General features: G+C 41.7%; 1 protein-coding gene across 12 annotated transcripts in view; it reads right to left on the reverse strand.

Moving 5' to 3' along the window:
• CLASP1 (cytoplasmic linker associated protein 1) overlaps positions 1-14,769 on the reverse strand; it is a 184,645-nt gene that overhangs the window by 109,381 nt on the left and 60,495 nt on the right. For 3 of the 12 annotated variants that reach the window (XM_074595309.1, XM_074595308.1, XM_074595306.1), the window contains exon 1: positions 13,161-13,465. The exons of the other annotated variants lie outside the window; for them this stretch is intronic. In XM_074595309.1, coding sequence (XP_074451410.1) covers positions 13,161-13,176 — 16 coding nt within the window. In that variant the 5' untranslated portion in view covers positions 13,177-13,465. Of the gene's footprint in view, positions 1-13,160; positions 13,466-14,769 lie in introns of those variants that run through there. 12 annotated transcript variants of the gene reach the window in all.

Here is a 14,769-nt window from a genome sequence, read left to right on the forward strand (position 1 = left end):
CACCACTGCTGGGGAAAAGAAAAAAGAAAGAAGGAAAAAAAAATCAAAATCGCTCATCTTTCCTTATCAGTGACACCTGCTCACAGGTGATTCTGCCAACTTAGAGTAGTGATATAGAACAAGACTCAGACAAGGTATTGAGCACAGCTGGTTTAAGTCCTACTGTCTTCCTCATTCAGAAAAGACACTGAAATCATTAAGTTAGGCAACATCAAACCATTGGCATTTATGAAACTAAACACCCCAGATCTGAACAGCCATAAGGAATCTCAAATCTATGCAGATACAAGGAAAAGCTCCATCCACATCTCACAGGTTAACTAAACACAACTGATTTCCATCTGTATAGATTTCTGGTTTCACACAGGCATACTTGCCTCCATGCAAGACTTCAAAGGAGTCAAACAAGTCAAAACCAAAAAGAAAACACTTCATTAATATAAGGAACCATTTTCTAAACAGCTTGAGATGTCTCCTCTCCCTAAGGCAAGTCTGGCTGGCACAGCTATTTTGTATATCTGTGACCCTGAAAGATCACTGCATTGATAATTCAAACAGACAAATTAGATAGCAGCTTCTTCCCCCCTTGCACCGGTTTGTCTACCCTGTAGAGAGCTACTTCCCTTCATCATGACATTTACGCTTTATTCCTAAATAGCAAGCTGTAAAGGGTAGTCCATATAGAGACTCAGATCCTAGAAACAAGCTGTGCCCTTTTCAGCAGGCTGCTCATGCTGGAAGCAGAAGTCACCAGGAGAACCTGACTCCATTACACCACTGTGTTTCCGTGCTGTTTAATACTGTGTCAAATAGTAAAGAAAGTCATAAACATACATGTTAAGATGAACAGTTCCTACATTTTTTTTTCAGTTCTAGCATGTACAATTCACCCTAAAGCTTAAACTCATAAACCTTAAAACTCAACATGTTTTTTTACTACTTGCCTGAAAAACAGAGATTACCCAAAGTGAAATCTTTCAAGTGACAACTTGTTCCAGCATCACCTACGCAGACCCCACACCCTGGCAATTTTTCCTGCCAACTGTGAGGAGTCTACCAGGAAATTAAGCTTATGAAGTTATTCTCTCCATTTGGCTGCCACCAAACACCACTCGTCCATATTCTAATTTTGCTGACTAATTTGGAGTCAGGTGGGATATTTTCTTGAGAAAGGGTGAAAAAAAAAAGTGATCAGACAAAGGCAGGACACCCATGTAAGTGATTTTTTACTGGCAGCACAGAAGTTATATTTGGTCTTGCTGCAATCAAGCAATGCACATAACTAGGTAACGAGCACAGAGCTTAATATGATACCTAATGTACGCTGCCTGAGTTGAAGTTTTGGGAGATGGAAATAGGCTCTGGAACACCCCAAGGAGAGGCAAAGAGATTAAGTTTCTACAACACACAAGGAAGCTGAGTTAGGGAGTAGAAAAAGGAAGACAGAAATCATTACAAAACATATACTGGGCCTTCGGGAGCCGTGTGTTTTATGAGCCATCCTGAGAACTGGTGCGTGTGTGGCTCCTCATTTGTCAGATCAACTCATATCATGCTCAAAAAAAAAAAAGAGGCACACATCCCTTTCAGTCCAGCAATTCAATTAAATACTTCCTAGTGCCTGAAGTCATGATTCCTTATCCTCCATTATTATAAAGTCGCTTCATACAGTTTGATGTTAGAAGTAAAGAGTGACTAAAACAATATCATACCTAAGAGATAATTCAAATGTCTAATAACGCCACTAAGAATGCCTTTGTTGATGTTTTTGAGTTGCTAGACACAGGTCCAAACCCTAGGATAATCATCTAGGATGAATCAGAGATGATCAATTTAAGCCTTCCTCCTGTTCAGACACGTTATGGCATGTACTTCAACGGATGAAGCTCTTCTGGACAGGCCTCCAAAACTTTAGGCCCGTCCGGTCTCTGGGACTTACAAGATTGAGATACTTTTGTATTCAGGGGGGTGTGGGAAAAGAGGTAGAGAAGTCAAGATAAAGTGGATTCATAATACTGTAATATCCTACCAATTCGGAACGGAAGAGAGCACGTGAGCAACCAACTGCAAAACCAAGTAGCACAACATTTGAGCAGAAGTCCTAATCAATTAGGACTGACGATAGAAACTAATAGATTGCTTTAATCCTAAACAGGCTTCTTTCAAAGTTATTCAGCAAATTTAAAATAAACAAACAAGGCTGAAGTCTGAGACAATTCTATCTTGGAAAACCCACAACTGGTTCCAGGGTTGACTGAATGATCTTCAACTACTTCCTGGACCTTTTTCAGTGCAGTAGTGCTGCTGAAATCTACTGATGACATCTTTCCCAGAACCCAGGTTTACCCTAAGTGATGACTGGGAGGAGAGAAATTTGTTTTTCAAGTTCACTATTATCACCCCAAGGTATCTGCAGCTTCCAGGCCACAGAGAGGACAGACAAGAACTGAGGGAAGGGAAAGCTCTTTCAAGCACCTACAAAACAAAAGACAGGAGGCGGCTGCTTCCTCAGGCTTCTGTTACTTCCTGTAGCCCCATTTTTATTGAATCTCTATTTTTAGATGATTTTGTTGCCATCTCCCCCTCACTTCACATTCTTATACAGGAGAAAAGGCATGACTCAGAGCAGAGGAGGTGCAGAAGAGCATCGTCTCTGTTTCGCAAGAGGCAAAATAGATTATTTTCTTCAGAAGGGTGAGCTCATCCAGTGAACTCCCTGCAGGTCCTCACTCAAATACATGATGCTCTGTAATAGCCCTGTGTGCTGTATGGCAAAAAAAGCCTAAGTTCAAGGTTATTAAAGGCACTGTGTTTCACGCAGTGTATGACGTTCAGACACACCTAGGATTTACATTCCAGAGCAGGATCAAAAGGAAATGACATGTCAAAACATTAAAATATTTGATTTTTAAACACATTTCATTTCAGATACAGGAGCGTGCCTTGGGTCAGAGGTACAAACATTACATGGATGCACCAAGACTAAGATGGCTTGGATCTGCTTTCTAGCATTAATATTTAAAAGTTCATATGAAAAACCTTTTGGATTATGACTGCTCCTTTTACACATATCAAAAGGAGTACAAGTTGGGCAGAATTAAAAAAAACAAGAGTAAGTTGTTCAAAATGAAATATATTTTACAAAGTAAAGTCTAACAAGGAAAGCAACGTTCCTTGCTTATCACTTATTTCACTTTTTTGCATATTGCTCATTTCACAATAGCCTGTCACTTGAACATGCAAAGCTCTACACTTCTATTATATACAAGTATATTTATTTGGTGGCTTATATTTATTATTTGTACTACTTTGTGTAGCAACATCAAGAATCCAGGTGATGCCAAGACTTTCCTTCTACTAGCTGAAAGAGACACTGAAGCCAATCTTAAAATTACGACAACTAGTTAGACTTTATCTGAGAGTTTCTTTTTCGAACCTTCAACTTCTGCGTTTATTCACCCGAGCTTTCAGTGACACACAGCCCTGCAAATACATCTGTCCTGAAGTGTGTCCCAAAGCACATGGAACTTCTTCAAGTAGTTGTAAAAACTGTTTGAGAGTAGAGACTCACTCTTTCTATTTACTCATTCATCAAGTAAAAGGAGTTTGACGAGCAAGTAACTTATTTTTAAATTATAACACTGCTTAGGAGCAACAGTCAGACTCCAGACTGTTATGCATTTGCTTTATATTTTCACAAATCAGAAGCAGGAGTGACCATGTCAGTGTTATGCTACATATAACTAAGTGTTAATACTCGCTTTGACAGGCAGGATTACTATCTGTCAGCACATTAAAAAATGCTCACAAACTCCACGGCTCAAACACTATCTGGTATGGAAATGGTAATAGCACAGAGGAGGTGTGAAAGTGGAGGCAGAGACAAGTACCAAATTAGCAAGTTTTTATTATTAGCAGCTGTTTCCAGGCATTGCTTAGACTATCTGAAGAATCAGTATGAAGAACTAACATTAAAAAAAAGCTGCACGAACAATTGACTATAGTCTATAAAGATGTGAACTGAAGAAAAACAGAAAAGCGTATCAGTAGTAGCATATCAGAAAGTGTCAGAAGACAGGGTTGCAGAAGAAAAAAGCTACATAAGTCTTTCTCCACGCAATTCAGTAATTTTTACCATGCAATATAAGCTGCTGGTACCTTGTTGTTTAACCACAAATAACATGGAGCACTCACAGGGTATACTGCCGTCTGCCAACAGCTGTTACTGAAAACCAAACACGTGGGGCAAGCTAACAGTTAGCAGCACCCTGCCTCCAGAAGCAGCCAAAACTCAGAAGAAACAGGAATAAAATCTGTGGGAAAATAATGTCTCATCAAATTACTAAATCCAAATTCTATGCTTAATATGTAGATAAACCTTCATCATTTCTTGAGTAGCAAGGACCAACTACTGTTCAAGGGGTCTGCTAGATGGCTTTGTTCCTTTTGCGAGCATGGGCGCTCAAGTCCTATATCCTTGCAGGTACCCCAGAAGTAAAAGATTTCTGTCTAGGGATAATTGCTCTTCATAAGTGGCCAACTGCTTTACCAGGTATTAGTCTATTCAGAAATAAAAGGGTTTTGGGTGCTCCCAGAACGTAAGAGCGGGATAGGCCTGGTTCATCTGAGGCTCACAAGTCAGCCACTTTGGTCACTTGAGCTACCTGAATCGCTCCTCTCCATTACAGAGCACTTTATTTCCAAGTAGCAATTATTACTCTTTCATCCAGACTGGAACCAAATGGCTCTGTTATACACTGGCTATTTACTGTTTGTACTGCTGTGGCAGCCTGAGGCAGCCAGTGACCAGCAGCACCCTGGTTCACTGGATACGGGGCACAGCCCAGCGGTTCCCTAGAAATTGCCAAATATTGAATCTGTGCTTCGGAGACACAAGCAAGCCAGGGAAGCGAGCTTTGAACCATCAGCCTGCATATCAGTCGGCACCGGGGGGGCTTTCAGTCCAGCTAACTCAATTGAGCTAAAAAGATGAAACTATGCTCATGCTGCCCCTCTAGTGAGGGTCTCTTCTTGGCATTATTTACTTTGAAGGAAAGGGTCTGTGAAGGGATGAGGAGACCTTTGTCTCCTGGCAGTATGGAGAAAGGAATCAGTCTGTCTTTTATGGAATTAAGACATGTCCTACATTTGAACTTCTCCATGTATGTCCCATTCTCATTTATCCTCCACACCTAACGAGAACAGCTCATTGACAATAAATGACTGAAAGGTCAACAAGCACCTTGCTAGAATGTAAAAATCCAGAAATTAATCCCACCACAAACTAAAAAAGGAGACTAAAGTGAGGAATTTCAACTTCCTAAATGAAAATTTTGAACTAAAAGCAATCACAACAAAGCAGCCTCAAGCCTGTGCGAGTCTCCTTCCTGCAAGCACACCACCATGCTGACAAATCATCTGGTTCCCTTTAGCAACCATCTGTGCTTGCCTTCACTTAAACAAGAATTAGCAAACAGAGGAATCGGCACACGTGAAGCACAGCATGTGACAGACTATATTTAGATTTGTTTTCAGCTTTGCTCCAGAGACTGAAAGCAAGGAAAATCAGGTGTTTTAACTGGGAAAAGTGAATCTCAATGCCACCTTTACATAGTGGCATTCATAAGAAGTCAAAGCTGCAATTAGCCTCATTGTGAGCTGGTTGCCTTGCCTTTTCTTTCCCATGCAAAGCTTCACGGGTCCCTACTGTTGCACTCTCTCCAACCGGGAGACTGAACTGATGAAACCTTCACTGAAAAGCAGAACAGGGGAGATGGGCCAGAGAAGTTCCCCTCCTTCTTTGTTTTATAGTCATTTTGTGTTTAGAACCAGAATCCTAATTCCTGCTAGCATCTGGAAACTCCCTCCCACTGACACAAAGAACTACTGACAATTACTGCCTGGAAGATGGTTGGGTTTGTTGGGGATGGGGGGAAGGTTCTTAGTCACCCAGATTACATTTAAACCAAGCTCACCTAGATTTCTTTTGCAAACATTTTGAGAGAAGAGGGTCAAAACCTTTACTTTGTGACAGAGATTAAAAAAAAAATGCATTCAAACACCATGAATTAAAAGAAACATTCCGTTTTTCTACACGGGGAACTGGAACCCAGAGCTCAGCCAGCAAAATAAAGCTTACCATTACAAGCAAAGGTTCAGACAACTTCTCAAAAGAGTATTTTAGAGAATGGCATGAAGATTAAGTGGAATAAAATATAACCTCACCTACTGATTTGTAGCAAGCTGCTCCTCAGATAAACAATTAGAATATATCCACATTTAAGTATCAAGCTTTAAATCCTTAATATTACAATCAGAGTAATCTGCATCTTAATTCTTCACTAAATATGCCCATGTGCAACTTGACAGTCACACTGATGACAGACCAATAAAACTAGAATGAAGTATTCTCATCAACTCTAGTATAACACCAAATCAGCAGAGGAGGTACAGTAAATGATACACGCTGCCATTTAGAGAGGTGCCTCTGCTGGGGCTTGCAGGCATTTTATGCTGACATCAGGTTGCGTTGTCAGCTGAGGTCACATTTTCTTCTGCCTTTGGCCCTGTTATCACTCTTGATAAACTGAAGTGTTCAGCAACAGACAAACACACCATCTCAAATGACACTGGCAAGCTTTGTCTTCAGCTTCCTAACACACACGGCTATAAAAGTACTGAGGAAAAAAAAATTATTAATTTGGAGATCTTAAATAACTACTGCCCTATTAAAGGAAATATAAAATCATAGAATAATTTAGCTTGGAAGGAACCTGTGGGGATCAAGTGATCCAACCTCCTTCCTCAAGCAGGGGTCACAAAATTGTATCAGGTTGCTTAGGGACACATCCAGACATCTTTTAAAGTCTCCATGGTGGAGATCCTCTGGGCAACCTGTTGCAGTGTTTCACTCACCATCCTCAGAGTGAAAAACTATCAGCTCATGGAATAAATGAGCACAGGGCTGTCCCCTGAGTCCCTGTTAGTACATGAACTTCTGCAACTTGCGTAAAACCAAATGAAAAATCTCTTCCTGAATAAAGTCTTACTTCCAATTTGGAGTTTTTCTGGAATTAGTGGTTTATGCATTATAGGTACAGAAAAGTCAAGATTATTTTTTAATTTTTGGTCTATAAGTTGCTCAGTGTGTTTTATTGGCACTTGGTACTGTGTCGTTTTACAGAAATCACTTCCATGTCACAAGGGAGCTGAGACCATCCGCTTTCAAAAATGGCTGGTAGGGTCATCACTGGCCAAGGGCACAGAACACCATCAAACATTGCTCAGGTATGCTCTCATCTCAAACTCGTAGCATACAGCATTTTCTATGGCATATAAAGCATGCTGGTTTAAGGGCTCTGTGATCCGGCCTTCCCAGGAGGAAGCTGGTGGGAAGGACCGAACCAGCGTGAGGCCCAGAAGGGACCATCCTGCTGTAGCTGATGGAGTGCCCTGACTGGTTTATACACAAGGCATTGTTCCCCGTTGTTGTCAAGCAATCACCTTTCCCCACCAAGAGTTTCAAACAAAATACTAAGTTTTTAATTCTATTTTTAATGCTGTCTATCTAGATAAAATAAAGACTTCATGTTTATCTCAAACTACTCTGCAGGACCTCTCAGTTCACCTCTGCCACAAAACTCCCCAGTGCCCCAGCATGCCACCGCACCTCCCACACTCTCAGGCAATAGAGTGCAGTGAGCTGCTTATACCACACTAAAATAAACAAGCAATAGTTTGGACAAAAATAGGGACAAGACTGATTTATAGCCCGTGATAATAAATAAGCTTCAGGGAGCAACAAGCAAGGAACACAATGAGCAAGACCCATCCCAGACTTAGACCCTTGGAGAAAGCCCACTGTAGTGAGACAAGATCCAGCACATCACAAAAAAAAAAAAAAAAGACATCTGAGCTTCTTAAGGGGCAGGGAACAGAGAATAAGTTTCAGTGAGCTGGTGCATAAACATTTTGCCTGTGGAAGCTTGGGATCAGATCTTATTTAGGTCTCCAGTGAAAAGGAGCATGATTGTCTCTCCACATCACAGAAGCTCCGTGTGATTAGAAGTCTCTGCAGATTCAGCTCCTGCCCAGCACAAAGCTCAAACAGCAGGAGCGTAAATCGGAGCTGAAGGGCTCTGGCGGAGCTGCAGCCGGAGAGCAGCATGCCCAGCCCTGCCCCTGCTCCCTCCTGCTCACCAGCAAGAGCTGAGGGGGTCAGGGGGAGAAACGTGAATGCTCGAGAACACAGACACATTCTTCATAAAGCACACCTAATCAGAAGTGTCAGGTCTCATTATGAGCCAGAGCTCTGCTAGATAGGAGTCCCATTACTCAGGAGATACGTACATGGAAGACAGGCATCATTTCTTAAAGATGTACACATCTTTACCCACACCGTACCCAAAGGGAACAGTTTCATCACGTGGGGGTGGAGGCAGCACCAACTCTGTAAGAGCCAATGCCGACTACATGAAGGAGACACTAGGAGAAGCAATGCCAGCACTCTTTCGTACATACAACTTCTATATCCTCCTTCCCTCTGAAAGACTAGGAGCAATCATGCCTAACGCACCCTTAAAAGGCTATCACAACATAGTCAACCAGCAGTTTACAAGAGGCCCTGTTCATTTCCCATTTAAATCATTAGGAAGAGTCCATTAACATCAAAGGGAGCAGATTTTGGACTTAAAGTGTAAGTTTATCTTTCCTACCTCTGCATATAAGCATCCAAAACCCTCTATCAAACCACTATCCATCCTGGTCTCCAAAGTCCAGATGTGTTTCATATTCATTGGACACTAGCATCTGCATCTAATACCAGAAGCTTCCATGTCAAGCATCTAAAGGTCTTTCGTGGCGCCCTGATGAGCTCTGAAGCAAGGTGGGCCAGGCAAGGAGCAGATCTGGAAATGTAGTTGCTATAGGTTTTGCCATTCTTGAGAAAAGCAGTTCAGGTGACGCTATACTGTAAATGAAGGTATTTACCTCTTCCCTCATAGCGCATTGTTTGTGTTAAAATTCACCTGGCTTGACTCTGAAGGCCAACTGCAAAGACACAGCCATTAGCAGTTTTCCTCATGAAGATTTGGCTGCAGTGAGCTCCCTTCAGGCTACACAGAGGGTGTAAACCAAGCCAGGATTCTTCAGGGCTGTCTGCAGTTTTAGGCTTCAGGGGAATAAATAAGAAAGAGACTCAAACCGCTTTGCACAATGCGACAAAAGGATTCCTTTGGCAGAGCAGCAGGGCAGAATTAATTCCTTCAGCAGGCAAAAGAAACCCAGTCATTATACAGTATTTGCTGTCTTAATAATACAAAAATAGGACGTTTTTACTTATTATAGTTTGGGTTTGCTCTATTTCACATCACTATATCTAAGTTCCAAACAAAATACTTCAGCCAAACATAATGAAGGAGGAGGGCAGCTTGGCTAGAGCAGGGCCGAGTACGGACAATGCATTAACTGTACTTCCCACTGGACTAACAAATCAGCACTTGTCCACCCCAGCGTTTAGAAAAAAGGACCTCTTCATGCCCCGGACTCACATGGCTGTAACTGCAGTTATTGTTCTACCACTGTATATTAAAACTGGATACACCATCTGTATTAGTCTGTCTTTCTCAGAAATGGACTTGGTAGTCTAATCTCATCCAGCCTAAGGTCAATGATTTGAATATGAGACGTGACTAGATATGAGAAGACCTTCAAGCCTGCAAGCATTTGTTCTTAGGTTCTTTAGAAATCTTCGGTCTAGACACTTGAATAAAATGTCACAGTTACGGAAGCCACAACTACTGTGGTTATGCCACACATACCCAGTTCTGCAAGGGCAGGGATGCTCTTCATCACCAGCAAGGGAAACACGTATCTCATGTACTCTTATTGCCCCAAAAGCCTACACTGTAGTTCACCAGTTACCTTAGGGTGACTGCTGTCCTCAGAGGCTGCTAATTACAGCAGTTAAACTCATTTCACTTGTTACATGCTCAATCTGAAAATAAGTCTCATAAATGAGAACGGCAGCAAAGGAATTCGAAGTGCTCCACAAGAGGTGCAGATTTCATCTCTCCCCCAAGTAGCCTTTGGCCATTGCTGAGACTGCTGATTAAGGACAGCAATTTAATTCTAACTGGGACAGTGATTCTATATAAAAATAGCCCAGAGCATTCGCTTATCAGAAGTATCAGGAAACTACTCTCAAAAACTCAGCACCCAGCCACCATACAAAAAGGGGGGAAAAAAGACCCCCAGCTCTCCACCACTTTTTCTGGAGACTGAACTATTTATGAGCCTCAGGCAAAGTTTCCTAGGTCAAGAACACTTTTGTAATTCTTTCCATAGCAGCACAAAAGCATGTGATACCTTCACTTGTGCTCACTGAAGTACTTCTCTGTGCTTCCCCAACAAGCACTAAAGACAGAATGTGTGAAATACATAAACACAACCCAAATAAGCTTTGCAAATCTGCAGAATATACAACTATGGGATACTATTCACCCATTCTAGATTGCCCTTAGCATGCCAGCCTTCCTTTAGGATATTTGAGTAACTTGTACTCCCGTTTCTCAGAGAACTGTTGAGAATTAAAAGGCTGACTTAATCACTGTTGTGTTCACAATGACCAACATGTGTGTGTACGCACATGTGTGTGAACCATCCTGTTAATAAATTTGCCCCTGGAAGTTGTCGTGTATAATAAATGGCAAAGCTAACAGATCAAAAACTTGACATTTAGAGTTAGTCCTCTCATGTGAAAATGTCACTGGAGTTAATATTGCTCCAGCCTTGACCCCTAAACTCTTTCTCACAAAAGATCGATGGAGGAGAGACAGTGGGCAAAGCAGCACAGAAGATACCAAGAAACTGGACCAGAGATTTTTAAAGACAACAACCACTGCAGATTTGAGGCTTTGTTTTATATACCAAACCAACCTTACAGAGAAAGACATGAAAGAAATTGGAGGAAAAGCACAGGAGAGAAAACAGCAAGACTACTAAGCATCACTGAGATGTGATCGCCTCCACAGCTTTACCAGATGTTACTGCAGTTTCCATGGGAAGGGTGTAGGATCTTTCCTAAGTCATTCTAATTCTTGTTATGGACACCGGACTCCAGATTCATCCTTGCAATGTGTTCTAAGCCTCATGTGTTCTTTAAGACAACCATTGAGGCCCCTCAGATTCACATGGTACTTTTACCAATGGGGAATAAGAGAACATGTCCTGTGTAAAGAAGCTCACTTCCAGATGTGCAGGATATTCATGCATTTAACCTCCATCAGTGTTAACAGATTTGTACATGTTAATCTTTTGCTCATGGGGTCCACACTAAACAGCATCATCTCATCATTCAGCTGCCCACTCCTTTAGCCTACATTTTATGCACATCTGTTGGAAATACCATGAAATGCAGTGGTAGAGTGGTTCTGCTTAGTTACACCAAAACTTTGCCAAAAAAACATTTCTGTGTTCACGTATAAAACATCAGAGGTTAGGGAAGTGATGACACACACACACAGCCAAAGTAACTCTGGTCTACTCCTTCTTTGCAAGGGAATCCTAGAGTCAAGGTACTTTGGATTCAATTCAGAAGATACAATGGCATTAACAACTTACACACTTATTTTTCTTCTGACATTTGCTACTATCACAGTTCAGACAACCAACAGTGACCTGGAGGTCAGACATTTCCCAGCAGATAAGACCAGCTGGACTATGGCTGCAGGCTCTTCATTCTACCAGCTGATCTTTCAGAGCTGAGAAGTTCCCAGCACAATGAATCCATCACGCTTCATTCACAACAACAAATATGTGCTTGCGTTCTTTAAAAAGCAGTTAAGTACATTAATTATTCAACACAACCACAACTTTGGAAAAATATTACTTTCAAGTCCTTTTTTTGACCTGGACAGGAGGAGCCAGAGTGAAAAGGTTTGAGCTGTAGATAGTGACACTGTCCAGTGACAGGTGATGTAGCTTGGGATGAGGAAGAGACCCATCCTAGACAGGGTTTGCTATTTTTCTTCCTCAATCTGGGAGACATTTACTGACTGTTCACAAGTAACAATACACACAAATGCATCCCCTGCCTCCTCTGAAAATACATGTAATAATTGCCTTGGAAGAGCACTGAGAAACCATAATATTCGAGAGGGATTCAAGCCCCTAAAATGAAGAACTGCCTGTAAAAATGGCACATACTGTCACATGTAGTATCAATTCCATAGCATTCCATTTGCCCAGGTGATTTCCACCTTCTAATCCATTACAAAAAGAGCTGCCAATTAACTCGCACCTTGAGACAGTAAATATCAATACAAAACCAAGGTCCATACAACTCAGATGTTGACAGTCTCACACTTCCTAGATTTAGCCTACTGCATCCACAGTGTAATGAGGGTTTCTTACAGGACGGAAGGTACGCTGAATGCAGAGAAGAGAGGGAAGAAAAAAGGAAAAAGATGCAGCTTTTGCAAAGGTAGCTAACAGAAATCATTTCCTCTGAAAGCCAAAACAAAAGGCACAGGCTTCTGATGTACCAAAAATAAATGTAATACACACTTCTACCCTGTAAATTAGTTCTTCACAGGTGAATAGATGCAGCTTCTCTGCATTCCCGTTTCACCTATTCCCCTCTAGCCTCTCCAACTTCCACAGATAGTCTTTTCCAATGCAGCTAAAACACAAAAATGCAGAAAAGCCAGCAATGTCTTCATTTGGCACATTCTTGGAACTGTGATTCGATGTTAATTCAAAAGTATTTACAACTAATTTAAATCATCTTCCCAGCTGATGCTGCAAAAGGAATCAGTTTAGAAATGAAAGCCCCACCAATCACTCAAAAACATCACAGACCGGGAAGGGTGTCTGAAAATACCCGTCCTTCACCTCTCACAACCTGTTCCAGTCCCTTATATACACACACATCTTCCTCCTTCACCCCATAAAACAGATCGTTTATCATTTTTTATAGAAGCTTAAACTGAGCTTGACACCACCAGGCTACAGATGTTTACAGGCTATTTTTGTTAAAGTTCCACTTTTACTGCAAGATTGCTTCAGTCTCTTCACACCATTAGAAAGAAATTTGACAGGCAAATATTCCGACGCTAACAAACAAGCCCGTCCATCCCCCTGACACGTTCATTAGCACCTACCTTTCCCCGTAGTCATTATCTGCAGTGCTGGGGAGATGCTGGGGAACAGCACTGCGCTCCGGGAGCGGTCCCACAGTACATGTCTCTCGGCAAATTACCCACCAGCAAACTCTCCACCCTCCGAAATGACTTCTCCGTGTCACCCAGCCGACGATTGCCACCTCTCCTCCAAAATAAAAGCCTGCCCAGCATTCAGCTCAGCGCCATGCGTCCTCCTATGCCTGCTTGCTCGCATCCCTCCCTTCTAAATTTGAGAGTTTAAAGTCCAGGAGGCATTAATATGCTTGCTTACAACGCTGTGTAACAGAGAGGGAGCAGAGCTCGTCTTGTCCATTTATACCTTCCACAAGGACGTACTATCAGTTAATAGCACTCATTCAAGTATCACTCAGACATTCCTGCTCTGCTCTCTCAGCCCCCATGCAGGCAAAGGGGTATTTCCTTGCCTTTTTTTTTTTTAATGCCACAGGAATGCTGAGTCAATGAAATAAATTTTCTATTTGATTTTCAACTTAAAAACAGTATTCACAGAGAACAAGCCATAAGGGAACTTAAATTGCACAAGGAGATATGAATGCAGAAAATCACAGTGCAGCGTTTGTTGGTTCAGAACCTCTCTGTGGTATCAGACAGTCATCCTTCCTTCCAGTCTCTAATTCTGGTGCTTGGATGTGTGTTGACAAACAAACAATATCCCACCCACAGACGCATGGCAACGCTTGGCAAACATGGGTGATTTTTCCTCCTTATAATAAATATCAAAATAGCATTTCAGTGACACTGCTTTATTAACAGCAAAACACAGGAATCTACAATAGTTCTATTTCTGTCTAATCGCCTCCAAGTTGTCAACTTCATCACAAATAGAATTAATTCAACAAGGAGAGTATTTACCTTAAGCAATACCTCAAATACGGTTATACTCAGAGCAACACTGCTCCTTCTTCATAGGCTTTCAGTAACCGGAATTAACACATCTGCTACTTTAGCACTGTTTTCAATAACCTGCATTCTCTTAGAACATTAACTCACACAGGCAACTACTGAACCTGCATCCTCACCTTACTCTGTGCAAGTATCTGGGGGGGAGAGATCTCAGCTCCATACTTCTGGTTTTAAGACCACCTGCTTTGATTTCCTTGCAGCCCAAGACCACTGCCACCTCCACTGTCCCTAAATCTTCTTGTCCTCAGAAAAGCCAAAATTCAGCATGGCACAAGAAAGTTCAATCCGCCCCCTTCCCACAGGTACCACACTGGCACACCACCGCAGCACACCTCCACGCACCAGCGCAAGTTGTATCACATAAAAAAAATGAGTGTTTACATCAAAGAATGTTATATTACAATATTGCAATGATAAAGAGCATAAAACACACACCAAAACATTTTGGTTACTAATAGCTTTTGTTTGGGTCATCATTTCCTATCAGCTGTATCTCTCAGCAGATCACTTATTTCATTCTTAATCTGTCCTGAACCTTGATTATAAAGTCTTCTGGAGTCCAGGTCTGATCCAAAGTCAATTCAAACCCATGGAAAAACTGTATACGCTTTGTGTTCAGGTCCTTCTAGACATAATACCAAGGAAACCCGTGCAGCATAAATTT

The sequence above is a fragment of the Larus michahellis genome, chromosome 7 (assembly GCF_964199755.1).
Source record: "Larus michahellis chromosome 7, bLarMic1.1, whole genome shotgun sequence".
NCBI lineage: Eukaryota > Metazoa > Chordata > Aves > Charadriiformes > Laridae > Larus > Larus michahellis.